General features: G+C 48.4%; 1 protein-coding gene across 1 annotated transcript in view; it reads left to right on the plus strand.

Annotated features, from left to right (window-relative positions):
• The window catches only part of LOC8039649 (helicase domino), a 148,045-nt gene that overhangs the window by 68,845 nt on the left and 55,805 nt on the right, over window positions 1–23,395 (plus strand). The window contains exons 22-29 of the mRNA XM_029974730.4: window positions 2,179–2,264; window positions 3,794–4,092; window positions 4,347–4,549; window positions 5,662–6,028; window positions 6,647–6,761; window positions 7,118–7,414; window positions 10,045–10,128; window positions 14,900–15,040. Of these exons, the coding sequence (XP_029830590.2) occupies window positions 2,179–2,264; window positions 3,794–4,092; window positions 4,347–4,549; window positions 5,662–6,028; window positions 6,647–6,761; window positions 7,118–7,414; window positions 10,045–10,128; window positions 14,900–15,040 (1,592 nt within the window). The remainder of the gene's footprint in view (window positions 1–2,178; window positions 2,265–3,793; window positions 4,093–4,346; window positions 4,550–5,661; window positions 6,029–6,646; window positions 6,762–7,117; window positions 7,415–10,044; window positions 10,129–14,899; window positions 15,041–23,395) is intronic.

The following is a 23,395-nucleotide window of genomic DNA, read 5'->3' on the forward strand; positions in this document are numbered from 1 at the left end:
GCTTCTTGAGCTTTTTTTTTTTATTTATGGTCCAATCCAAATGAAATTTATAGAGCATAATCATGTTCCCATTCTGATGACAAATATGTACTTCGCTTGTTAGTTTTGATAAAATTAACTATTTTATTTGAACATTTTATGGGCGAGATTCCAAAAAATTATGAAGACAAAACTCAAAAAGGAATATATCTCTGTAAACTAGAAGGTCTACAGAATCCAATAAGGTATAAATGAAGGCTCCATGATTATTTATAACATTTTTACGGCATTTCGAAATTTTCAGTTTATAAATTAATTTTTACAATCTATATTGGAGGTGCTAACAAAAAATACTGATGCCTAGGTTGATGCAATTAGACCCCTTATTGGATACCCCACTTATACACCTACCAAAGAAAGAAAGAATTAGGAAGATTGGTTGTGTACAGGCCGAGATACGGCTTCCGCAAAATAGCAAGCTGCGCAAAAAGTTCATTTCGAGAAAACAGCAAAAAACGTTCACGGCCAGATTTTTACTGCTACCCTCGGCGAACTCCACTCGGATGCGACATCCCCGCAGATCTTGCAACATAGCTTGAGTTTTACTGCAAGTCCATACTCTGCGATCACATTTTATGAGTTCGACATCGCCGCAACAAGCTTTACACTTCGCGAGTTGAAGAAGCGAGTTCACGACGTCAAGGCTTACGACGATGAAACTCTCTGTACTCTGGGGAGCTTCTTGATCGGCGCCGGAAACGCCAGCTATCAGGTCAGCTTTCCACGTCGTAGCGGACGTCGACGAAAGTTCTTCGAGTTTTTCCTTGGCTTTTTTTTCTTTCTCGTCGATCTCGGAAGCGCTGAGCATCACCGTGTCGAGCCGCACTCGCTCGCTTGAAGTCAGGATGTCGACGGCACCGTCGATGCGACATCTTCGTGTTCGGGCTCCCGCACCTCGTCATCGACGTTCAGGCTCGCGGGAAGTTGAACTGCACCATGGATTAGCTTCCTCGGGCCCTTTTTTCGTTTTTTTTTTCGAAATTGTGGGCTGTGTGAAACGTTCTCCGTGGAGTTGTTGTGATCGGCATGGTCAGAGACGCGCACGAGAACCAAACAAGATGGTGGATCGGAAACAACAAGCAGACGCTTCGTAACCCTAACGGCCAATGAGAAAGCGCCATTTGCACACGTGATCCGAAACAGCCAACCGCGTGGCAAGATTTAGATTTTTATTTGTGCTTCGTTCTCGGCGGCCAATCGCCATCTAGCATCGTGAATGGCGGGAGAAGGAAGAGCGGGAGCGGAGCTTTCAAATGAGACCAAGATGCCCCCCCTTCTATCGCGTTGTTCTCGAGCTACCAACGGTCAAATTGTACTTTTTTTTTTTTTTTGCTTTTTTCGGAGGAAGCATTTCCGTTTAGATACTTCAAATCAATACCCCAAAATAAATAGGGCGTATTTTGCGATAATATTTTGAGAAAAGATGCGAAAATACCTGTAGATATTAAAAAACATAATTTCAAAAATGTGATTTTTTTTGTCCTTTTTTTGTTTCAAGGAGCAGTGTCCCCCCTTAATACACTTCGAATAATCCTGTTAAAAACGCGTGCATTTCGGTCGGGACCATGTTGAACCTTTGATAAAAGCAATAATTCGAGAAAAGTGATTTCTTTATAAGGGGTTACCTTATTTGGGTGACAAGCTTTTGGAAAATTCTCCAGCAAGACCCCATTGTATCCAGTGCATTCAGTTGGGCAAACCTTTTCTTGGCAAGTGGTTCAAGTGGTATTTCACTGCACCGTCAAAGTATTTTTGCTGGGGACAAGTAAGCAGGAATGGAAAAAAACCTCCTGGGAATACCCGCCTTGCTATTGAGAAACTGGGGGAATTAGAAACTCCGCTCGATATTGCCAGCATTTAGAGGTCTCGTGTCATCAATTTTTCTGGCTAGATGGCCATTTGAGATCTGAAATGCACACCCAGTGTTTCATATACCTGGCTTGATGGACCTTTAGGTTCCAAAGTAAGCCTCTAAGCTTACATTTTAAAGCTGACTTGTAATTGAGGTGATGTTAGTGGAGAAGCAAGATAGCTAGGTATCACTGTTCGTGCTGCTGACTTTTGGGGCCTGATGCAAAGACATACATGAGGTGCTGTGTCCTTTTTGTAATTGGAGGATGGTTTGTTTTGGTGCAACAGTGAATGCCAAGGCCCCAGTAGCAGGTCCTGTCAAGGGGACCACGGCATCTACAGAGTCTTCCAGCTCACGGGGACCCCTCTACCTGGTGAGCCAGACACCACTAGGCTCCTGCCTCCATTAGTAGACTCTCTTCGCCTGGGTTGTCGTTGATAGTGGATACTCACAAAGACCTCGTGGAAAGTTTAGACATTGCCAAGGAGCCTGTGCAGGAATGTGTAACTGTCTCCTAAGCATGCTTGTAAAAAAAGAAGAAAAAAAAAAGAAAAAAAGAAAGCCGTTTACAACTCCCTGTAACGCCAAATTAGAGTGCAGCTCTTGAGGAGGAGGGAAGGGTACTGAGGGGAAGGTATACCCCTCCTCACCTCCTCTTTCTGCCTGCTACTCCTCCATCGCCGTTGGCGTAACCGGGAAGTCATATGACCCCTGTGACGTTGCATGACCCTCGTGACCTCACGGGGGTGACGTGACCCCCCTCAGGACCCTCTGAGGTCACGTGACCCTCCCCATGAGGTCACGTGATTCCCTCAGGACCCCCCTCAATCGTGTGACACTACGTTTTGGCATGGTGCAGAAACGGCTACGCCGTTCAAGCCGGAAACGGGCGCCTAAGAGCTGCGCTCTAAAACATGGTCTATGCTATTTGGACATTTGTAGGGTGGTGTGGGGTAGCCAAAATTGATGGAAGTGCAAACGGTTAAAAGGGTCTGCTGAGCGGGAGCTAGTGACCGAGAGTACACCCCTTTTGACATCTCCAGCTCGTAAATAAACGTAAACGGCTAAAACTTCCCTGGTGGATTGTTCATAGAATTTGTTTGCACAACCACAGAATGCTGCTCGTTGTTACACCTGATTGTGTGGCTTGTCTGGGATGACCCTAACATCCAGCATGAAGTTATATTTTGTTTTTAGTAGTTTTGTTATATCTCCGCCGGAGGTGCAGAGCAGCGAACGGCTACCATCTGTACTGGTGAGAATATGTCCAGGTGGTGTCCTATTATGCTTCCTAGCCATGACGTCGTACACTTATTATCAGTTGCAAACGACAAGTTTGTGGGCGCTCGGAGGCCTTGCATTCCTAGACAAATACCATCGCAGATGACAGTCTGACACTACTCTGTCGATGAAAGCAGAGCTAATCCTACCACAGTCTAACAGGATGGCATCTCTTTTGGAAGCCTAGCGCCCAGCAAGCACTCGTTGCCTTTTCGCCGTGCTTTGGCTGTGTGTGCAGCTTGCATGTTTGAGCATCACGAGACGCCAAGGCATTATTGAATGAAGGAAGCTCATCCTGGAGGCGGGACAGACTTTTCTGCCATTTTCACCCTGCCGGCGACCGTGAAGACGTCGGAGTGAGTGTTTGGTCAGATGTGTAGGCCTACCATGTACCGATGCAAAACTATCCAGTTGCATTTTCTCTGAGTTTACGACATTTCCTAGATGGCTTTACGATAGTTGGCCACAGATGGTTTCACAATAGTGTAGTATCAATAGTGAGATTTGGCTTCCACTATCGAAAGTCGATTTTGATAGTTTTGCACGATCACGGCAGTGCTTTGGGTTGCCCTCGTTGCCAGTACCGGTTGGCGAGGGAGGTTCACCCCCTCTTCCCTGCAGGAGTCCCTGGAGAACCGCCGGCGGCAGCAGCGTCGGGACAAGCTGCGCTTGCTCGGCCAGACCAACGCCCTGCGGTGCGCGGCCTGCCCCACATACGGCCGGGACCTGGTGGAGGCGGTGACGGTAGTGCAGGACCCCCGACCCCCGCTGCGCTGCCGCTGGGGGGGCACGGGCTACGTGGCCTGCCTCAACGCCCCGGCCAAGGGGGACGCCCAGCTGTGGCGCTACACCCGGGCACTGCGCTCCCTCGTCCACACCCCGCCCCAGCTGCTCGATCAGATGAGGGACCTGCTCACCAGGTGGGTCCTCTGGGGCTGCTTCTTGGGTTGCTCTTCTTCATTACTAATGCCAGACAGATTGCTAACTATGTTTATTGCACCAATCTAAAGCGTAACGGTGAATGAAGTGTGCTTTACTTTTCACAATCAGCAGAAACAATTGTGTACAACACAGTTGCCAGATGAAATGAGGTTTAAGAACAATGTTGACAACATAACAAGAAGACAACAGGGGCTGGTAGGACCCACTTTGACAAGTGTGCATGTTTGTCCAGGTTTGTGTTTGCGGTGCCCGGGGTGACTGCACCCCGGATCGAGATGCGGGTCTCGCACCCGTCGCCCTCGTCTCTCAATGCGGAGCGGGTGCTGGAGGAGCGCCTGAGGGACGAGCTGGGGCCCCAGTGTGCCTTCCTGCACCCCATTGTGGCCAACCTCCAGACGCAGTTCCCCGAGCTGCGGCTCATCCAATACGACTGTGGTGAGTCTGCTGTCTTCCACCTTGCCTCAACATGCGGCCCCTCTTTATCTCTGCGGTGTGTGCAGTGCTGGTAAGGGCAGAAGAGTAGGATTCTTTGTATGTACAACCACCCAAAAGTTATACAAGCTCGATCACGCTGACAAAGGCTGGCAAGCACAGAACGTGTAATAGGCCTTCCAGGGAAGAAGAGAAGGGCGTAGCGTGCTACCGCTCCGACGCGCACCGCACCGAAGACATTGCTTTTGAAAGATCCGACTACCGGCCCTGGACACCTCAGTTTGCAAAGCACCTGGCTCGCAATCATAAGGTGTTCAAATCCTGCGTGGGATTGAAGTCTTCTTATATGGTCCCCTATAGGCTGTTCGGTGTCGTTGCAGTCAGCCACTACAGACGGCTGCTACAGCCATACCTTGCAGAACTCCATGATAACTGGCTAATAAAACACATTCTGCATTAAAAGAAGCAATTGGATCCTTTCTGTGGTTCTGCATTCACCATTTTGTGTGCAAACTGAAGTAATAAGGTGGGCGAGCTGATGTATGCCAACTCTGGTGTATGTGGTGGGCGTGCAGAAATTTTACTCGGTTTCAACTTGTAATGTACTGCCGCAACAAACGTTGCGAGCCATGTTAACTAATGTGGTGCTTCATGCATACCAGTGACTTCACGCTTTGTGCGAATCTCCACCCGAGTGGAAGGCCTCTGGGCCAGTGGCTTGTAGTGTTCATAGCAGTTCATTGGAAGGTGAAATGGAGTGTAAAGTAAAGCAAGGACATGTGTCGAATGTCCACACTTTGGTGTACCGGAGCGATGCCACTGCTGTAGAGTGACACCAAGCGCTTGGGTGGTGTTGTGTTCGGTATTTAGTGTTCCGGCGAGCGGACGAGCAAACGGGACCAGTCAGGTCCCGTTTGAACGAGCAAATCGTCCTCTTTTTTATTCTTCTCCTACAGTTACGGCTGCAGCCCGTGCGCTCTAGGAGCTCCTAGAACAAGTGTTTAGGCTCTTTCTTGAGAAACACTCATTGAAAACTAAGTTAATGAAGAACATAGAAGTCTGTAAGGCCTTGGCCATGCCCAGCCTGGTGCCTGACACCCTAGTCCGTGTTGCAGGCAAGCTGCAGGTGCTGGACCGGCTGCTGTGGCAGCTGCGGGGGGGCCAGCACCGGGTGCTGATCTTCACCCAGATGACGCGCATGCTGGACATTCTGGAGCAGTTCCTCAACTACCATGGCCACACGTACCTGCGGCTGGACGGCAGCACCCGGGTGGACCAGCGGCAGGCCCTGATGGAGCGCTTCAACGCCGACCGGCGCATCTTCTGCTTCATCCTGTCCACACGGTCGGGGGGCATTGGGGTCAACCTGACGGGGGCCGACACTGTGGTCTTCTACGACTCGGACTGGAACCCCACCATGGACGCCCAGGCCCAGGACCGCTGCCACCGCATCGGCCAGACCCGGGATGTTCACATCTACAGGCAGGTCCCTCCTGCTCCTCTCGCCAGCTTTCCGCCCGATTAGCAAAGTTAATGTGAGGATGAGCAAGGTGTAGGTGACGGCCACCGCCAAAGCCTCGGGACACGAAGCCGTCGGATTCTCGTAAATCACTGCGCTCAAGCACGCTAGAGGAATATGTGGAAAATGGCGAGCGTTTAGACTGCAATTTGAATAGCGCTTTATTTTTTGTGGAAAAAGTATGTTTTTGAGACGCGAGAAGGAATTGAGACACCATTGCAGTGTCCCCTCCTAGCCATAGAAAATATTGTTTTTGGTAGCACTTTAACAGTATCAGAGTTCCTAAATGGTGTACTTCTCTTTTTTTTTTTTTTTTCCCCCCTATTTTGGAGGGAAATTATTTTTGGTTTATATTTGCTTGCAGAGCTTATTCGGTTGATATTTTTCTTACCTTCATGGCCATGATTTACGCTATTTGGAGGTCATACTCATGTTACTGCTTTCTTTCATTTTCCTCTTGTTCCATTCCTTAATTTTGAGATTAGCTACTTAGCTTGGTGTCTGCCGTGAACTTAAATGTGGAGCTGGGTGCTTCTGCTGTGGGGGGAGCCCAAGTAGAAATGCTTTGTTTTTCACGACAGGCTAATAAGTCGAGAGACTGTGGAGGAAAACATCCTCAAGAAGGCCACCCAGAAGAGGATGTTGGGCGACGTTGCAATCGAAGGTGGAAACTTCACAACAGCTTTCTTCAAAAAGGTAGGTTCCTGGGTATTAATAATAGTCCTTTGGGATTTGTACATTGTGATAGCCGAGATCAACTCTGAGGCAGCTCAAAAAGAGAATGTAAACGCATTATATTTGTGGCACCTTTCTTGTGGTGTTCAAGAAGGCGAACCTATTGTGTTCTGTATTGTAAGTTGTGTTCAGTGTGCTCGGGCATAGTTCCGCAGGATGCTTTGTTTGCACAAGCACTCGCGCACTTTCAAAGGCCACATGCTCGTGCCTGCACTGTATACAACTTGCAAGGTGAACTCTAGCTGTGTCTCAGACTTCCTTACCGTAGTGGAGACAGAAGTTGAATGCATAGTGTGTTGGCGTGCCTGCATCTGCAGACGACCCTCAAGGACCTGTTTGGCAACAACTTCGACACGAACGAGGCGAGGGAGGAGCCCCCCCGGCCGCCAGAAGAGAGGGCTCCCGACGGCTCGGAGAAGTTCTCGGCCATGGAGTTTGAGAAGGCCCTGGGCATGGCGGAGGAGGAGCTGGACGTGCAGGCGGCCCACACAGCCCGGGCGGAGGCGGCCGCCGAGCTGGCCGAGTTCGACGAGTCCATCCCCCTGGATACGGACAGCCGGGACAACGAGGAGAAGTCCCAGGCCGAGGAGGAGCTCGACAAGCTCATGGACCAGGCAGGTTTTTTTAATGGGGGTTAGGGAGGGGGAGCGGGGGGGGGGGGGGGGGGGGGTTTGAGGGTTAAAGCGAGGGCTTCACGGACTCCAATAATGGCTTCGGGTCTGCAGAACCCCACTTCAGAGCCACTGCTCCAGAGCATCCTCACGGGTTCTCAGAGTTCTCAAATTTCTTTCTGCGTCCCTGCCCCTTAGTGAATTACATTTCCAGTTCAGGCAGTGTTCTAGTGAATTTGGGTGGCTCATTGGTGAAAAACTTTGGCCCAAGCACTCCCTAATACAGTGTAGACCGCATATAACGTATGTCGCAGGAGTCGCAAAAATCCGCACTATAAGCGGTATCGCACTATAACCAAAACATCAATTTTTCAAGCCAAAATGCATGCCATCAGACAACTTACCTTTGTTAAAGAATTTATTTTATGTTGGATGAAAAATAAAGCTTTAGTATGAGGAAAGTCTTTATTTCACCAGACTAGTACACCTCTCTCAAGTGTGTCACACAATTTGAAAGAAATGAGCGACTTTTGCCTGGCGTAGCCTTTTGACGGCGTCGCGGGTTGCGGACGAACGTTGCGAGCGTTCAGGATTGCTAACCCTAATCACTTTTCTCCGGCGATGAAAACTCGTGAAAATTCGCATCCTTTATACGGTACGCGCCCGTAATACCTTCAACTTGAGCACAGGCATGAAATGCTCCAAAGAAGAAATCCGGGCGATGTTCGAAAACACAAATGCTTAGAAAGCACCACTGTAGTCGAAGTAAACAAACACGACGGCATGGGCGTTTCTTCCGTCTTGAGAGTGCCGCCACAACATCGCCGCACGAGTAGGTGGATCTTCCCTTCTAGTACGTGCTGGGTTATCATAGCGACACACAACGAAAATTCACAGTCAAGGATAGCGCTTTTACGCGGAACGATGAGCTTCTACGCCGTCTACGTCGACGTTCAAAACTGACGCCATGTTCGCGGATAGAAGCAGCCGGCCGGCAATCGGCGTGCAACGCGCGCAAACACTTCTCCTGGACTTGCGATTGGTCTGTCGTTGCGGTTGTTTTCTAACGCAGCGGAGGGACGCACGCACGTGAACGACACGTGCGTGCGTCCCTCCGTCGACATGGCAACTGAAGCCTCTCTCTTCGCTTCATCGAGCAACCTCTTTGCCCCACGAGTGCCGCTTACGGCTCGCGCCGTTATCTAGTGTCGCACAGGGAAGCGTGCTCTCTGCGTCGGTCAGTCGGCGTGGTCGCCGGGCTGTTCCGAAAACCGCACTATAACCGGTATAAGACGGGAGGGTTGCCTCGGCTGCCATTCAATATAGAGGGGGGGTTTGTCGAGGGTAGAAAGCCCTACAGCTTTTGGCCCTCAATTTTCTTGTGGGCGCAGCCATTTCGGTCTTAGTGCAGAGCAAGTGTGATTGGCAATTGTTACGATTAGAGAATGCGACTTCCTGAGCTTTTGGTGCGACGTCGGGAAGCTCGGGAGATGTCAACTTGCTCTGTCACGGTCTGTTTTAACATTTCTGGAGGATGGAAATGCATTTCCTGCGACTTGGTATGAAGCTTCAAATAACTGGCAGCACCGATTTTAAGCGCCATGATGGCCGAAGCGGCATTGCTTACGGCTTGCACGGAGGTAGAAGCCGCTAGGATGTGGGGGTGCCTGGCTGGAATCTTTCGTGGCACAGACTGGATTGTGTGCAAGCCAGCACCAGCCCTGCTGTCTGCCTTTGGAGTCGCCGTCCAGCCATATCTCTCCTCTTGGTTGATGTTTGGGAGGCTCCTTGCCTCCCAAACTGGTTTCAGTCCCACTGATCTGTGTTAAGTTTTCTTCGTGAAAATTCAAGAATGGTGACTCTTTTGATGTAAATAAGCTTGGTTCCACAGTACATGTGGACTTGGAGCTGCCTTACCTGGGTCTTTTCACAATGGTAGCGCAAATGCAGTGGGGTCACATTCCAGAGATAAGCTTGATTCCACAGTACATGTGGACTTGGAGCTGCCTTACCTGGGCCTTTTAACAATGGTAGCACAAATGCAGTGGGATCACATTCCAGAGTTCGCTGCTATACTCCGCGACAACTTTTCCTGGCAATGCAGTGGAAGGTATGTCCCGCGTCCCCTCTCCCATTCTGAGTGTACGCAGGCTCTCCTCCTCCCCCATTTCCGAGGAGAGGAGGAGAGCCTGCATACACTCAAAATGGGAGAGGGGACGCGGGACGTACCTTCCACTGCATTGCCAAGAAAAGTTGTCGCGGAGTATAGTACTCGCTGCCGTTATTAACTATTATTAAATGCGAAACAACTCTTCTGTATAGTACCACAAATGTTTTTTGTGCACACTTTATGCTTTTCCCTGCGTCCGCTCGTGACATATGAGTTATTTCGAGCATGTTGTGGCATTCACCATAATAGACTATTAGGCTTGAATAGAATGATGCAATTCGATGCTGCGCAATTTTGTTTGATGTGCTCTCTATTGTTTTTTTTGGGGGGGGCAAGTGGGTCAGAAAGTGTACAGTATTCCTTGGTAGACTCGTAGAAAATGAAGAGGAAAGGGGAATGATTGGGCCGTAGCACCGGAATGACCTGTAGCTCATTCGCTTTTATCTCTTGTGGATTTCTGCAGTTATCACCAGTAGAGAAGTATGCCATGCAGTTCCTGGAGTCACTTCAGGAGCCGTTGACTCTGGAGCAGCTGAAGCAGGCCGAGGTATGTAACTGTCCTGGCCACTGTTCTGAAGTTAGTCTTCTTTTTTTTTTTTTTTTTTTTTTTTTGTGCAGTATAGCATGTTTTAATTTATGATTTGGCGACACTTTTGTTTGTAAGGATGTTGTAATTTGAAAGGGTACACTGGGGGATCTAAGCAGATTACATGCTTTATGTAGTAAAATATGCAACCCTAGTGTAATGCAACTAAAGCGCCGTTCACACATATGCAACCGAGTAAGACCGAGAGAGACCAGACCAGTTTTAAGCCTTTTGCGACGTCTTAGGACCGGGTGCACCGCAGTGGAGCTGGCCCTAAGAGGCCGCAAAAGGCTTAAAAACTAAGGGTGTGCGAATACCGAATAGTAGTTTTCAAATCGAATACCGAATCGAATCAAGAAAAAAAAGCCGAATATCGAATAGTGATTTTATTTGTAGGAATTCTTCAAAGTGTGCTGCGAAAGAGATTATTATATGTGCAGAGTATGCACCTGTTGCAGAATATGCATCTTGTGCAGAACAAAAGCTAAAATGTAAAAATATTCTGGTGAAAAAAAAAAAAATTAAATAAAAGCAGGTGTGTTTAACATCGGTGCTTCAATTTGAAACGGGCTTTACTCGTGAAAAGAATTATACTCTGTTTCATACTTAGCGTGCAACGCTGTGAAAGCTACTGGCGCGAGCGCGTGGCTTCATCTATGGTTTTGTTTGAGCGAGAACGCGTGCAAATGATCAACGAGATCAAGCCCCAAGCTCGCGCCAGTAGCTCTGACAACGTTGCACGCTAAGTATGAAACAGAGTATAGGCATGGCGCGGGATTTCGGCCTCCCAACAATTCCTCACTGGAAGCGGCGCAAACGGGATGTTTCGGTTGTGGTTCAAGGGTCGGTTGTATCACAATCGTGAGTAAATCTTCGTGCTATAAAGTTCGTGGCGCTCGTTACTTTTCTTTTTACTAACCTGTGCGTTAGATTTTTGTGGAATGGTAGGACCAAGAGCTGTTTTTCGCATGGTTTGTCTAACATCACGGCGCTTACATCGGGGGGAAAAACGGCTTTTTTTTTTTGTCAGCTCCGCGGCGACCGCGCGTCTTTGGCCGAATATATCGAATATTCGAGTGACTGAATACTAGAAATTCGATTCGCGAATCGAATTATTCAGGAACTTTCTATTCGATTCGAATTCGTATATTCGAGTATTCGCACACCCCTATTAAAACCGATCTGGTCTCCCTCCGTCGTACTCGGTCACAAATGTGTGAACAAGCCTTAAGGCTTCCTGAGCATTGGAGCTTAACATAATACTCCTTAAGAGGAACTACAACAATTAAGACTTTTTCATGAAATAGAAACTTGGTTCCCATACAGTCATGTCTCATTAATATGGACACCTCTGTTTCCCCCAAAAGGCATCCCTAATACTGAGGGGAAAATCCACATATTTACCCAGTTTGTCCCTCAAAACTTTGACTATATAGAACGTGTTTATATTAATGGAGTTCATAATAACTATTGTAATATCCAGAGTCATTTCCCATCCTCAAGTCATCGCCCACCCCTCTTTTGGACGAATATCGATTTCCAAAAAAAAAAACACCGAGTGATCGCCCACCCCTACAAATACCCCAACGTGGACTCCGCGATCTGCAAACAATCATCGTACCCGAAGACGCGGCCGTGGACCTTACGGTTCGAGGACGTCCGTGACAAAGTAAAACGAAGGAGGAAAAGACATTTCGCTTTTGTATACACATTCCTACCCGGCTTCTGCAACCTCGAAGTCGGAGTACATGCATGCGAAAGGAAATTGAAGATAACAAAATGACATAATTTTGATTAAGAAAAATTTTGTTGAGACCAAAAAGAAACAGAAGAACAAGCAATGGAAAGATGACACAAGCAGTAACTCATTCGGGGATAGCGAGGTCAATGAACGCCCTATATCATAGAATGTAACCTTGCAGTGTAAGGTCAGTGATAAAAGCTCAAAGTCCGCCTCCGCCGAAGTAAGGTCACCGCGAACCCGTCCGTTTTTCCTTGATCGTCGCAACTGCAGTTGTGCAATGTGTGAGACAAAGCCAACGAGTACATAAAGATTTGCTGGAATGCCCCACACAGGCGTTCGTAAAGCATCCCATTTCGAGCTTCGTGTTTGTGGTGCTGTCCATGCCACACAGCTACGCCAGCTCTACCCATGTTGATAGCATGCCGCACAGACACATGCCAAACAAGAAAGTTACACAAGAGTCTTCTCCTTGTTATAGACAAGGTGTCCAACTTGGCCCGACACCAAAGTAATTGCCAACGCGATCGCCAGCTTTCCCGCTTCCCTGAGGCGTCACTAGGGTCAGAGGCACCCGGGGCGGTGGCCCTCGGCAACACCCTCCCCCCGGCTCATCGCCCGCCTTCACACCCCCCCCCCCCCCCCCCCCCCCCCCCCCTCGTCCTGCCGCGACACCCCCCAGGAGTGCTGCAATCCCCCCCCCCCTTGTGACGCCACTGCCGCTTCCCCAGCATCGTTCTTCGCTGCTGCTTTCGTCTGCTCGCTCTCTTGCTCATTGCCCCTGGTTGATTTTTATTTTCTCTTGTTGACTCCTTTGAAGTACAGAGCGCGACACTGTTAGCGCGAACAAGCTATCGCCGGTTTTTCTAGTTTTTTCTTTTTGAAACCAAGGGATGTCATCCAAGTTATTATCGCTACGGGAAGAGCTCATTTAGTTCTATAATCTAAGCGTTAAAAATACGTGCTCGCTAATACTATTTAGAAGTAAAATGCGAAAATGCGCCGATGTCGTGTTCGTGCTAACAGTGTCGCGATGTGTACCTCCTAATGAAGAGAGCATAGGAGTGTTAGAAGCATGCTTTTACGGAACAAACGTTCGCGCTGTGTTCCAATCGGTGGGGTTTGCATGCAAGCAACGGACTTTGCAATGGTAAAACATTCTTTCACAACTATTTCTTGCATAAAACAATAAAACTACCGCATTTACACAATTGTAAGTCGGCCACCCCACATTGTACATCGGCAAAAAAAAAAAAAGGGAACACTTTAGAGGCGCATTTTACGGCAAACACGTGAGAACGGCAAAGTTCTTTCAAAAGCCTACTGTAAAATCCCGAAAGATAGCCGACCACTATTTTTGGCTTGATTTGCTATATTTTGAAGCCCCAAAAGACAGCCCACCCCTGTAATAGTTATGTTGGGATCAATGATGGTTTCAACGTAAATGCAGCTAGTTAGCTACGGCAGGATATAAGCGAACGCTGCTGACTGGGAAGTGCAGTCATCTTTGCCCCTTGCCATATTAAGCTTGGAAGGGACACAATCGAAAAATAGCAATTGTTAAAACTTTTCTTAATTATATAAGGAAAGTTAGCCCACTCCCTATTTTCGCCCGATTTGCTCTTGATATTAGGTGGGCTATCTCTCGGAATTTTACGGTAGTCCCTAACACACGATCGATGCCTTCTGGTATGCTTTGGTTGGGCATGCACACACGAGGCGCATGAGACAGGCGTTACTGAAACTAGGAAGCCCACGCTGGAGGCGGAACAACTGAGGCTGCTCTCTGTCATTCTCACTCTGTCCACGACTAGAGACTATGACAGTGATGTGATTGCTGCGCCAATTGCGCAAAACTGCGCCAAGGGGCTAACCCTGCTACATCCGGCTACATTTTGCCAAAATATTGGTAATCTATGCCAAGCCTGCGCCAAAAGACCATATTAGGTCCCCTTTCAAAACCGAAACGAAACTCAGCACTGTAATTGAACATGCGTGTGTTATGTGGCTCAAGCGGCGGACTGACGCAAAGTACGCTGCATCAATTGTCCATCCGGTCCTGCGTGCTCTCGTCGTCTCGTGGGTCTCGTCTCACATCTTTTTTTTTTTATATATATATATATTTTCATTGATAGACGCGGGTGCGTGCGGAGGCTCCGACGCTATAGCGTACCGGGTACCAGCCATGCCGTCATGCTGTGCAACGAAACCAATTTTTTGCGTGGCGGGAGTTACTTTGTGAATGAAGCACTCGCTCGTGAAAGCAACAGCCTTGGGAAATCTACTTGGTCCCTGCCTTCCAGTCACAGTGGTCGCGCGACGTTGGGTGTCGCCGTCCCGACGTCACTGCAGATATAGCGTTTTCTAAAATGAAACTAAGTACCACCGCATGTTCATCAACATTCCTGTTCTTGTTTAAATCATACGTTACTACAAAATCCCTCTTCAACTCAAAGATTCCTGTGTCGAAGTATTGATTACCTAAGTTTCTCTCGGTGGGCTTTCTTTCTAAAGGGACCCCGGTACGTGAAAAATCTGTTGCGATAAGAAAGTTGAAGAGAAGTGAGCCAAAGCAAAGAAGGCATTGTCTGCGCTTAACCCACACAGCGCGCTTGTTTGTTTCGAGTTTAGTCGTTGCGCTTTAGTCGTTGCACAAAGCGCTCCAAGGACTTTTTGACCCTGGCTTGCGATGTCTTGCATCGATACGCTCAGGTTCTTTCTTGCTTTTTTATGTGTTACCTTGTTTGCCTGCCTGACAACTTTTTACTTTTTGTGTTCACTCGTTAAAAGATGGCGTTCCCCATTTTTTAATGCATTTCAGGCAGGTGGCAGGGGGGTAAACGATGACTGGATATTACGGCAGATATGAGTGTAGTTGTGAGAACAAGAAGAGACCCACGCTTGCTTTCTCATTAGTGGCCACGGCGGAAAGGGCTCGTCCTGGCCGGGTTGAGGTAAGCATTTGTTGACATGCCCCCCCTCTTCTCCCAGGAGGAGATTGAGGCCCAGAAGAAGGACTGGGAGCTGGGCCGACTCAAGGCCATCAAGGAGGAGGAAGAGCGTCGGGCCGGGGGCCGGGAGCAGGAGGAGGGCCCCGCCCTGGTGTACTCGCGGGAGGACGCCCACGCCCAGGTGCATAACCAGGGGAGGGCAACAGTCCGCAGCAGGTCCCACAGGGGGGCACCCCAGGCCACCACCCCACAAGTGAACGGGGGCCTGCCCCGGCCTACGACGAGGCGCGCCAGCAGGGCCTCTTCCCGCAAGCGGGGTAGTTCTGTCAGTGGAGGGGAGGGGACGGAGGAGGAGGAGGAGGTGGAGGAGGTAGCAGTTCGGAAAAAGAAGGGGACGGTGGCACCGGGGCTGAACCACCACCACCTCTCGCAGCGCGTGCACTCGAAACTGTCCACCGCAAAGGCGGACACGGAGTTGTCGCCCGTCAAGGTGCCGTCCGATGCCAAAAAGCTCAAAACACCCTCCACGGACAAGGTTGCCGTCATCAAGCTGTCTCCGTTGGACGAGAAGGCGTATGGGCTCAAAACCCTAGAGCTGGTGTCCAAAGCGGCACCCATGGACAAGGCCTCTGCTGCCGTTAGAAGTCATGGCAAAAACCTTCCAGGAGCACCGGTTAGGACCCCCTCTGCGGGGCCTGTCGGCAACCACTGTAACAACCTGCCCGGTAGCCCCAAGACTCTGAAAGTGAACAAGCACGCGGTGCGTCAACCGGGCGTCGGGGGCAATGCCGCCGCGCCCAAGCCTTTCTCCAATCCAAATCTGGTCATACGGACGCGCCGCGCGAGGGCAGCAGAGTCGGACTCTGGCTCGGAGCAGGAACTCAAACCAAGGGCAGAGCCGCCCTCGGAAAGCGTGTCGGAAACCGAAAAGTTGTCGGAACCGGAATCTGAGCCGGCACTCGAGCCCAATCCTGAGCTTGAGGTGGAGCAAGTGGTGGAGACGGAAGTCCTGGAGACGGAAGTTGTAGAGACGGAAGTTGTGGAAACGGAAGTCGTGTTCGATACTGAGTTTTTGGCCGAGCCGGGGCAGGAGCTTGGCCAGGAGGAGGAGGAGGCGGAAGTGGTCTACGAACTGACCCCGGACATGATCAGGGAACTGATGCCGGAGCTGGCTCCAGAGATACTATCCATGCTTGGCGAGGAGGGTTACGCGGAGCAGTACGTCGAAGAGCAGGTTGCGGATGAGGACTATGTCGTGGTGGAGGAGCCCATGGAGGTGTGCGTGGGCGAAGAAGCGATTGAAGAGTTTAACTCTGATGTGGTGCCGGTGCTTGGAGAGGTGGTGGTGGACGCTCTGGGGCCCGAGCTGATGCCGCCCCCTGCGGTCTCCACGGTTGTGGTGGAGACCACGGCTGAGACGGTGGTGGAGACCACGGCGGAGGAGCCTCCTCCCTCTCCTCCGTCTTCCAGGGCGGGGACGACGAGGTCGCGGCGGACACGCCACTCGAGGAGCTCTAGGCGAAGCCTGGAGTAGATCTTTTTTTTTTTTTTTTTTGTCCATTCCTCAGTTTTTTTTTAAGCTGAAATCTTAAGCGGCCCTCGGTCGTCGCTAGTTGAGGGGCGTAGGCGCGTACAGTGCGCCGCCGTGTAAATTTACGTCGTTAGGCCTTCCCCTTTTTTCTTTTTTCTGTGAAAGAAGACAAAAAGTGTACATAGAATGTGTGTGTATATGCGTGAGTGTGGCAGGCACAGGCCTGCGCCGTCTGAGCGAGGGACAGCGGGCGTCTTCTCCCTGCCGTGTGATACGTGCTTGTGTGCGGGAGCTTGAAAGTGCAAAGGACTCTAAATAGTACCTAGGACCTTTTAAAGAAAATTCGCCTCCTTTTCCCCTCCGGGCAAAGGGTGGGCCTTTGGGCGGAGGGGAGGGGAGGTTGCCTCGGTGTGCTCCTCTTGCTCGGGCATCGTTTCGTTGCTTGTTCTCCCACCCTGCCGCAGCTGCAGAGCGTGATGCGACGTTGGCCTTCTGCAGAAAGGGGTCGATTGGGGGGAAGGGGTCGGTTCTTTTTAGTCTCCCTCCTTTTCTTTTGAGGTGGGAGGAGGTTCGTTAGGCAGGCTGGTCATCATTAGTTTCTCATCTAGGTCCATCTGGATGTGTTCATTTTTTTACTCGCTTTGATTTTTGCAGTCCCGCGTCCTCGGTTGTTTTCCTCTTCCCAGTATTTATGAGCAAAAGGGCACACGGGGCCGCCTGTTTTCTCTTTCCTCCCCCCGTGGCGGGGCCGTGGAACGTCATTGCGGCGACTCCCCAAAGCCGGCGCAGAACATGTTAATAAAAGACAGTGAAGCACACTTTTTCGTCGGACTCCAGTGTGTCTCATTCTTGGGAGAGAGGTGACGCTCGGTGCACCTTCTCAGGTTTTGGTGTCGCACTGTGCCACTCTTGCTCCTAAATGCAGCATTTCTTTTGGTAGAGTTGGCCACCACGTTACTTTTTTTTTTGGAACCGCACGCTCACGGCACCTTTATTTTTATGTTGCAACATTGGCTTTAACCGGTATCGGAAAGAGGGTTGCCTTCAGCTTAGCTTAGCGGGGCCAGCTCTTTCACTCTGCTCAGTGCCGAGGCCAGTTGCACCCGGGCAGAGGCTTCTTTGTCCACGTGTGCTGTACCAAGTAGCCCGAGTATTTTTCTTTTTTTGTCTGGCACCAAAACTTGAAAAGATGGCCGGGCCATGGACTAGTCCACCTCTACCAAGAGATGAGATGCATTTGGTTTCGGAGAGCAAGATGTGTGGAACTGATCTTTTGGGGATGCTTTTCTCTTGTTATGACTTTCAGCTTCCAAGAAAAAAAATAGAAGGGAGAAATGCCTCCCTTTTTTCTTTTTGTCTTGGTGTCAAAGAATTTTCGGAGCTTTCGTCAAAAATTGAGGGAACTGCAGCCCCTTTATGGTTTTCTCTCCATGAATTGGTTTCTTTAGCTACTTGTGCACGAGGATTACAAATTGCAGCTTTGGAAACCGTATTGCTAATAGAGTCAACATTGGGCTTGTTCTTGGGATTAAGAGAACCAGAGAAAGTCCAGCCATTTTTTTTTTTTTTATTTGATGTGATCTTTTGCATCTGTAAGTGGTTGCCAAGAGCTCCTGCAGTGCTAATATTATTGTAAAAAGTTGGGCTAAGACACTTTTTTTTTACATTATTTTTAGGTAGTACATGAGGTTGGGGACACTAAAAAAAACTTGAATTTTTAGCTTGTGAAATTTCAAGGCATGGCTTTATTCGCGACTCCAGCAAAACGGTCGCCGCCAAGCGGGAAAACCGGGAACCAGCCGGTCCAGGTCGCTCCGCGCCCCTCCGCGTCTCTGGTGGCTTTCGCGGAGACGTGTTGTCGGCGCGGTGGCGAACGATGTAATTTGACGAAGGTCCGAATATTTCTTAAGTTTGCCTGAGTGATCATTAGTGTGGTGAAGCCTCAGTAGATTGTTTCCTTCAACCACGTGTTTGAACGCCCGTTTACTCCACAGCACACGGTCGCGTGCTTTCGATTTCTTGGATGGGGAGGAATCACGGAAAAACTTTTTGATTTCTTGTCTGTCTCGAATCACATTCAAAGTGACGACTGCTTGGTAACTGATACTGGAGGGAACATCAATGTTGCAGTCAAGTGAATGGGAAGGTTCGATAGCTGCTTTTCTTGAGTTTGGTTGTGTTCGGTTAGGTTCAAGTTTGAGCCACCCACGCCGGTCGGTGCGTTGGCTATTCATCTTGGCTGCTTTTCGCCGAAAAAGCCTCTGGACCACACTGAAGGAGTTGGGCTGATTTCGCAATTACTTGATTCAGGAAAACTTGCTCGCTGCAAATGATGAATGAGGGAAATTATTTGTTTTCAAAAGGTGGGAGACAAGTCTCGCAACGTTAAATGCTGCCACGGCATTTTGACCTATCGCGCTTCCAATATTTATATTACCAGGACGTCGAAGCCAGCAGTAATATACGTCTACATTGATCAGGTTGACCGGCCACGAAAAATACTAATTTTCTCCGTTCAGGATTCGAAGTAAAGTTCAATGCAGAGAGGTTCTGCGTGGATCTTTAATGAAGACTCTCTTCAGTTTGTCTCCGTGCTGCCGGCTATAGAACCATTTGGCTAAATTTAAGTGGTATGTTCGTCTGTCAAATATACTTTTATTCAGCAGCTCACCTAATAGCTAGTCAACTAAGCTCATATTTCAACCCGAAGGATATACTAATATCGCTTTAGTGGGACCATAGCACGTAATATAATACATAACCCGCTCGTCAAAATGACTTCTCGATTGCTACTAAAACCTGAATTGAAATACGAGTATCAGCTGCTTAGTTGGGCGCCGGCGGGTTAACATGGTCCTTGGCTCAAAAAGCGGTTGCTCAATTTTCGTAATTTTCCTGCAGCCTGTGTTGATGGCCGAGCAGACGACTGGAGCTGTTTCGTAAACGCGGATACGCACAAAAGCTCGATTCTGCGGACAGATAAGTCGCATGGTCGAGGCATGCGAGTTAGCTGAAAAATTACTATCTGTGGAACAATTCTATAGTCATCGCCGCTTTCCTTAGATGATCAAAACTGATTAGTATATTACCGTCTCTCCGGAGCCCATAGTTTCGGTTTTGAACGAAATCGCCGAAACGAAAGTTTGACACGAAAAGAACAAAAAAACACACTGCAAAACAAAACTATGCTTTGCAAGTTTATCTGCACCGGCTACACTTCACCGTCTCAGTTCAAATACCTATAAAATTGGACATTAAACAAAACAAAATCTGTTAAATTGAACGCGCCACCCATTCAGGCGGCCCGGCCGAGCCGCCGCGACCTGGACTCAGCCGCCATGTTTGTTTGGTGGTGGCGCCCCCTATAGGTCGCTGGAGTCGCGAATTACCATGAAATATTTGAGCATTTACGGCATTTTTTTTAAGGTTCAGTTGACAGTCCTCGATACAGTTGACAGTCCTCGAAAGTTATGCTTGTAGTGCACAGCAAGTGTATGGCCAAAAGCTAATTGTGTCATAAGTGCTTGCAGCACTTGTTGGGAGACTGCACCACAAGCACGATACTCCAACAACTCATCTGCGTTGGAGCCCTCCATAGAAAATCTCACGAGTGTTCCAACAGGAAGTATTCACACTGGCGGCCATAGCTGTGTGCACGACTGCTGAGCGCGTGCTAATGTCGAGCTTCCACAGTTCTTTTGTAACGTGCATTCCCCACCCTCAAGATTGCCAGTTTTAGCAGCCTATTAATGTGGGCTCGTTCAGAGCATGCACTCTAGACATCACCCACAAATATGGCACCCAGTGAATACTCCTTATACTTCATGGTAACGGAGCTATGCCTTCAAATTTCACCAGGTAAAATCCACCGCGAAAGTACTGTAGTAATGAAAGTTTGAATTCTGCATTCAGGCACCAATTTTTCTGGTTCGCTTTACAGCCAACCAGTCTATTTATGCCACCTGTACACAAACTGGAGTAGACATTTACTGCCAACCAATCAGATTTGTTAGATTTGAAGACCTGCCATCGAGGTATTTGATGCCAGTTTATACTGACAGTTTGGGTGATGGACGTAGCTTATGCCCTACTGAGTGCAACATGAAATTACCCCTTTTAGGGAGACTAATCCTTTAAGCTTCAGTGACCAAAAGTGGCAGAAGATGCTTGCATTCCCCTATTACCTCGAGTCTTGGTTCTTGGCCTGTATGAATTTGCAAAGGACTGCCCCACTCGCAATATAAGTAGCTCTGATGAAACTTGCAGCTGTTGGACATGGAGGGTCCACCACCTTAGACCAGCACGCTGTTTACAAAAAAAAGATTTGCCTAGACGGTCACTGTGTACGTGCACAGACACTGAACTCTCGTGAAGCGAAGAGTCTGTGCCAACAGCAACGGGATGTCGAAGCCACGTGTTGGTGTACACTTCGTTTCACCTTGTAATGTACTGCAGTGGATGTCGTCGGCAGCTGGAGCCAGTCCATAGCTCCAAGTGTGTCGTGTGCCTTCGCACACCTTTGATCGTTTCGTCCACCCTCAAGGGCACATGACACCCTTTGAACTGTGGATTGGCTCCGGTGGCTTGTAGCTTCCACTGCAGTTTGTTGTAAGGAGAGACGAAGTGTATCTGCGGTCGATTGCTTTGAAAAGTGTCTGCTCGGTGCAGTTCGTCTGCTCAAACACGAATTCACATTGTCACTTCTAACTGACCAGCGGAATTTCAGATCAGGGTTAAAATCATACTGCATGATAGTTTCCAATTTAAAAACGTGAAAATGCCTCGAAACTTTTTCAACAATATTACGAGCCACATTCAACCCTCTTGTTTTTGGAACACATGTAGCCAAGGCCACTGGAGCAGCATTGTTGCTTTGGGCAACAGTTGGCCATGAGCATCATTATCTGTCTCAGCTTGTCCGAAGAAGCGAAACAAGGATAAATTGATCCAGGGGGTGGCAATACAGTTGTAATACATTGCATTGCTATCCTGCATCACTCGTACGCGTGACGACAAGTACGCTTGTAACAAGGCTCGGGGTCGGTTGAGAAGTGCTGAAGGAACACCAATATTGCTGTGAGTACGGTGGTCTCGAGCACCTTGAGGGGAATCTACGCCTCTGTTTGACCAACACGTGGCGATTCATGTGAGGTTTCTTGTATTATTCAGGCACAGATAGGAGACATATATCTAGGGAAGAGCGGTCATCTTACCCAGCTAGTGGATGGGGTCACCCTTTTAAATTCTTTTGCAACTTGCCTCCAAATTTAACTGTAAAAAAAAAAAGCCTTTTCATTCCTTTTTTTTTTTTTTACATTGTTTAATAAACTTGCTGCTAAATGCTTTCCCCCACCACCACGTTAAAGTCATAGCTACGGATTACAAGCTTATTTTTTAAATGAAATTTTAGATAAGGCAAGTTAATTTTATAATTTTTTTTTTTTTCCCTAGCATCAGTATGCACAATTGCACACGCCTATACTCCATTCACCCCTAAGCTGGCGATGCGATGGAATACGTGCTCGCCAAACCAAGGAACGGCCTCCCTGAACGGCCTCCCTTTCATCACGTGACCCCGCTGTCCTCGCGTGGGTACTGAAAGATAAGCTTGGTCATGTGTTGAAGCATGCATAGCTTCCGCCGTGCTGTCGACTTAAGAGTGAAGGGAGTAAAGCTCATTGTTTGCATGCTTGTGCTGCTCTGAAACTGCAAGTTAGCACCCATAGTTTTATGTACCATATACACAGGGTGCTTGAACATAATTCTAACAGATATTTTAAAAAGGGGCAATGGTTGGACGAGTGCCATTTTCATTACGTATTCATCAGGCTCGGCAGACATTGGATGAGGGGATAATCATCATGGTAAGTATGTTAACTAAAGTCTGTTAATTACCTCTTTAATTATTGGTTTTAGAGGTCCAATTACAATGGCAGTGTTGATGGCAATAACTATAAGAGCCCAGCCCAATTAAAGGAATTTGCAAAAATGTAGTTTGTGAGATATTGAGATGTTTTCACTTTTTTTTATCCCAATCTTAGAATGGTGCGCAAAAAGCACATAGCAAGGCCCTGCCCACAGTCGTGCTTGGAGGAGTGATGTAATCGTTTCATTCGTGCCTTTACCGTCTCGGCAGCATGTCCCTGGTGGGTACGCAGACGACGCAAGGGATGATGTGACCAAAACGACTACGTTACTCGAAGCGTCGTCGTGAGCAGGGCTTGCGGTATATTTTTTGTGGACTATTCTTAAGCCTGCCTGGAAAACAGGAAAATGATCAATTAAGATCTCAAAAGCCATTACGACTTTCAAAATTTTTTAAAATTGGTCCGGCCTTTAATTGTAATTGCCGTCAATACTGCAATGGCAACACGACCCCTCAAAGCATTAAGTACACAAGTTACATTTTAATTCATTAATCTACTTATCATGACAATTATCCTCTTGTCGAATGTCCGCGAGCCTGATAAATACATGGTGAACTTTCACCTCCTTTTTCTTAAAATCTGTTTTCAATTAAAATCGAACACCCTGTATAAATAAGGCGTTTCACGAAATGCAGGCCAAATCGTTTCTGCAAGAGGTATGCCTCCCACAGAAAAAAGGTTGATGTCATATTGGTTTCTGCCAAAGGGCCCATTTGGGAAAATATGTAACATTCGGTATAATCAGTTTCTTAATTACTTTTGAGTGATTAACTTTTCAATTAGTAAATTTGGGGTATGGTTTCAGTCTAAAAGTTGCTTGGGGGGCATCATCGAAAACCTCTGAATTATCTTGGTCTAGAAAGAAATTTGGCACATGCAGCATTTTAAAGCATTCTGAAAAACGCCCAACTTGGACGGTTCTCGGTTTCATATTGGAGTGCATTGTTGTGCCAACAATCCTGCCCTCTGAGACACGCTGCCACCACTCTGCCTCCCTTGCGAAAGGGAAGTAAACATGTTGAACATGCATTGCGTGCCCCGGCCGCAAAGGGCTGGACCGCTCGCTCAAAGATGCACT

The sequence above is a fragment of the Ixodes scapularis genome, unplaced genomic scaffold (assembly GCF_016920785.2).
Source record: "Ixodes scapularis isolate PalLabHiFi unplaced genomic scaffold, ASM1692078v2 PGA_scaffold1__304_contigs__length_218370807, whole genome shotgun sequence".
Classification (NCBI taxonomy): domain Eukaryota; kingdom Metazoa; phylum Arthropoda; class Arachnida; order Ixodida; family Ixodidae; genus Ixodes; species Ixodes scapularis.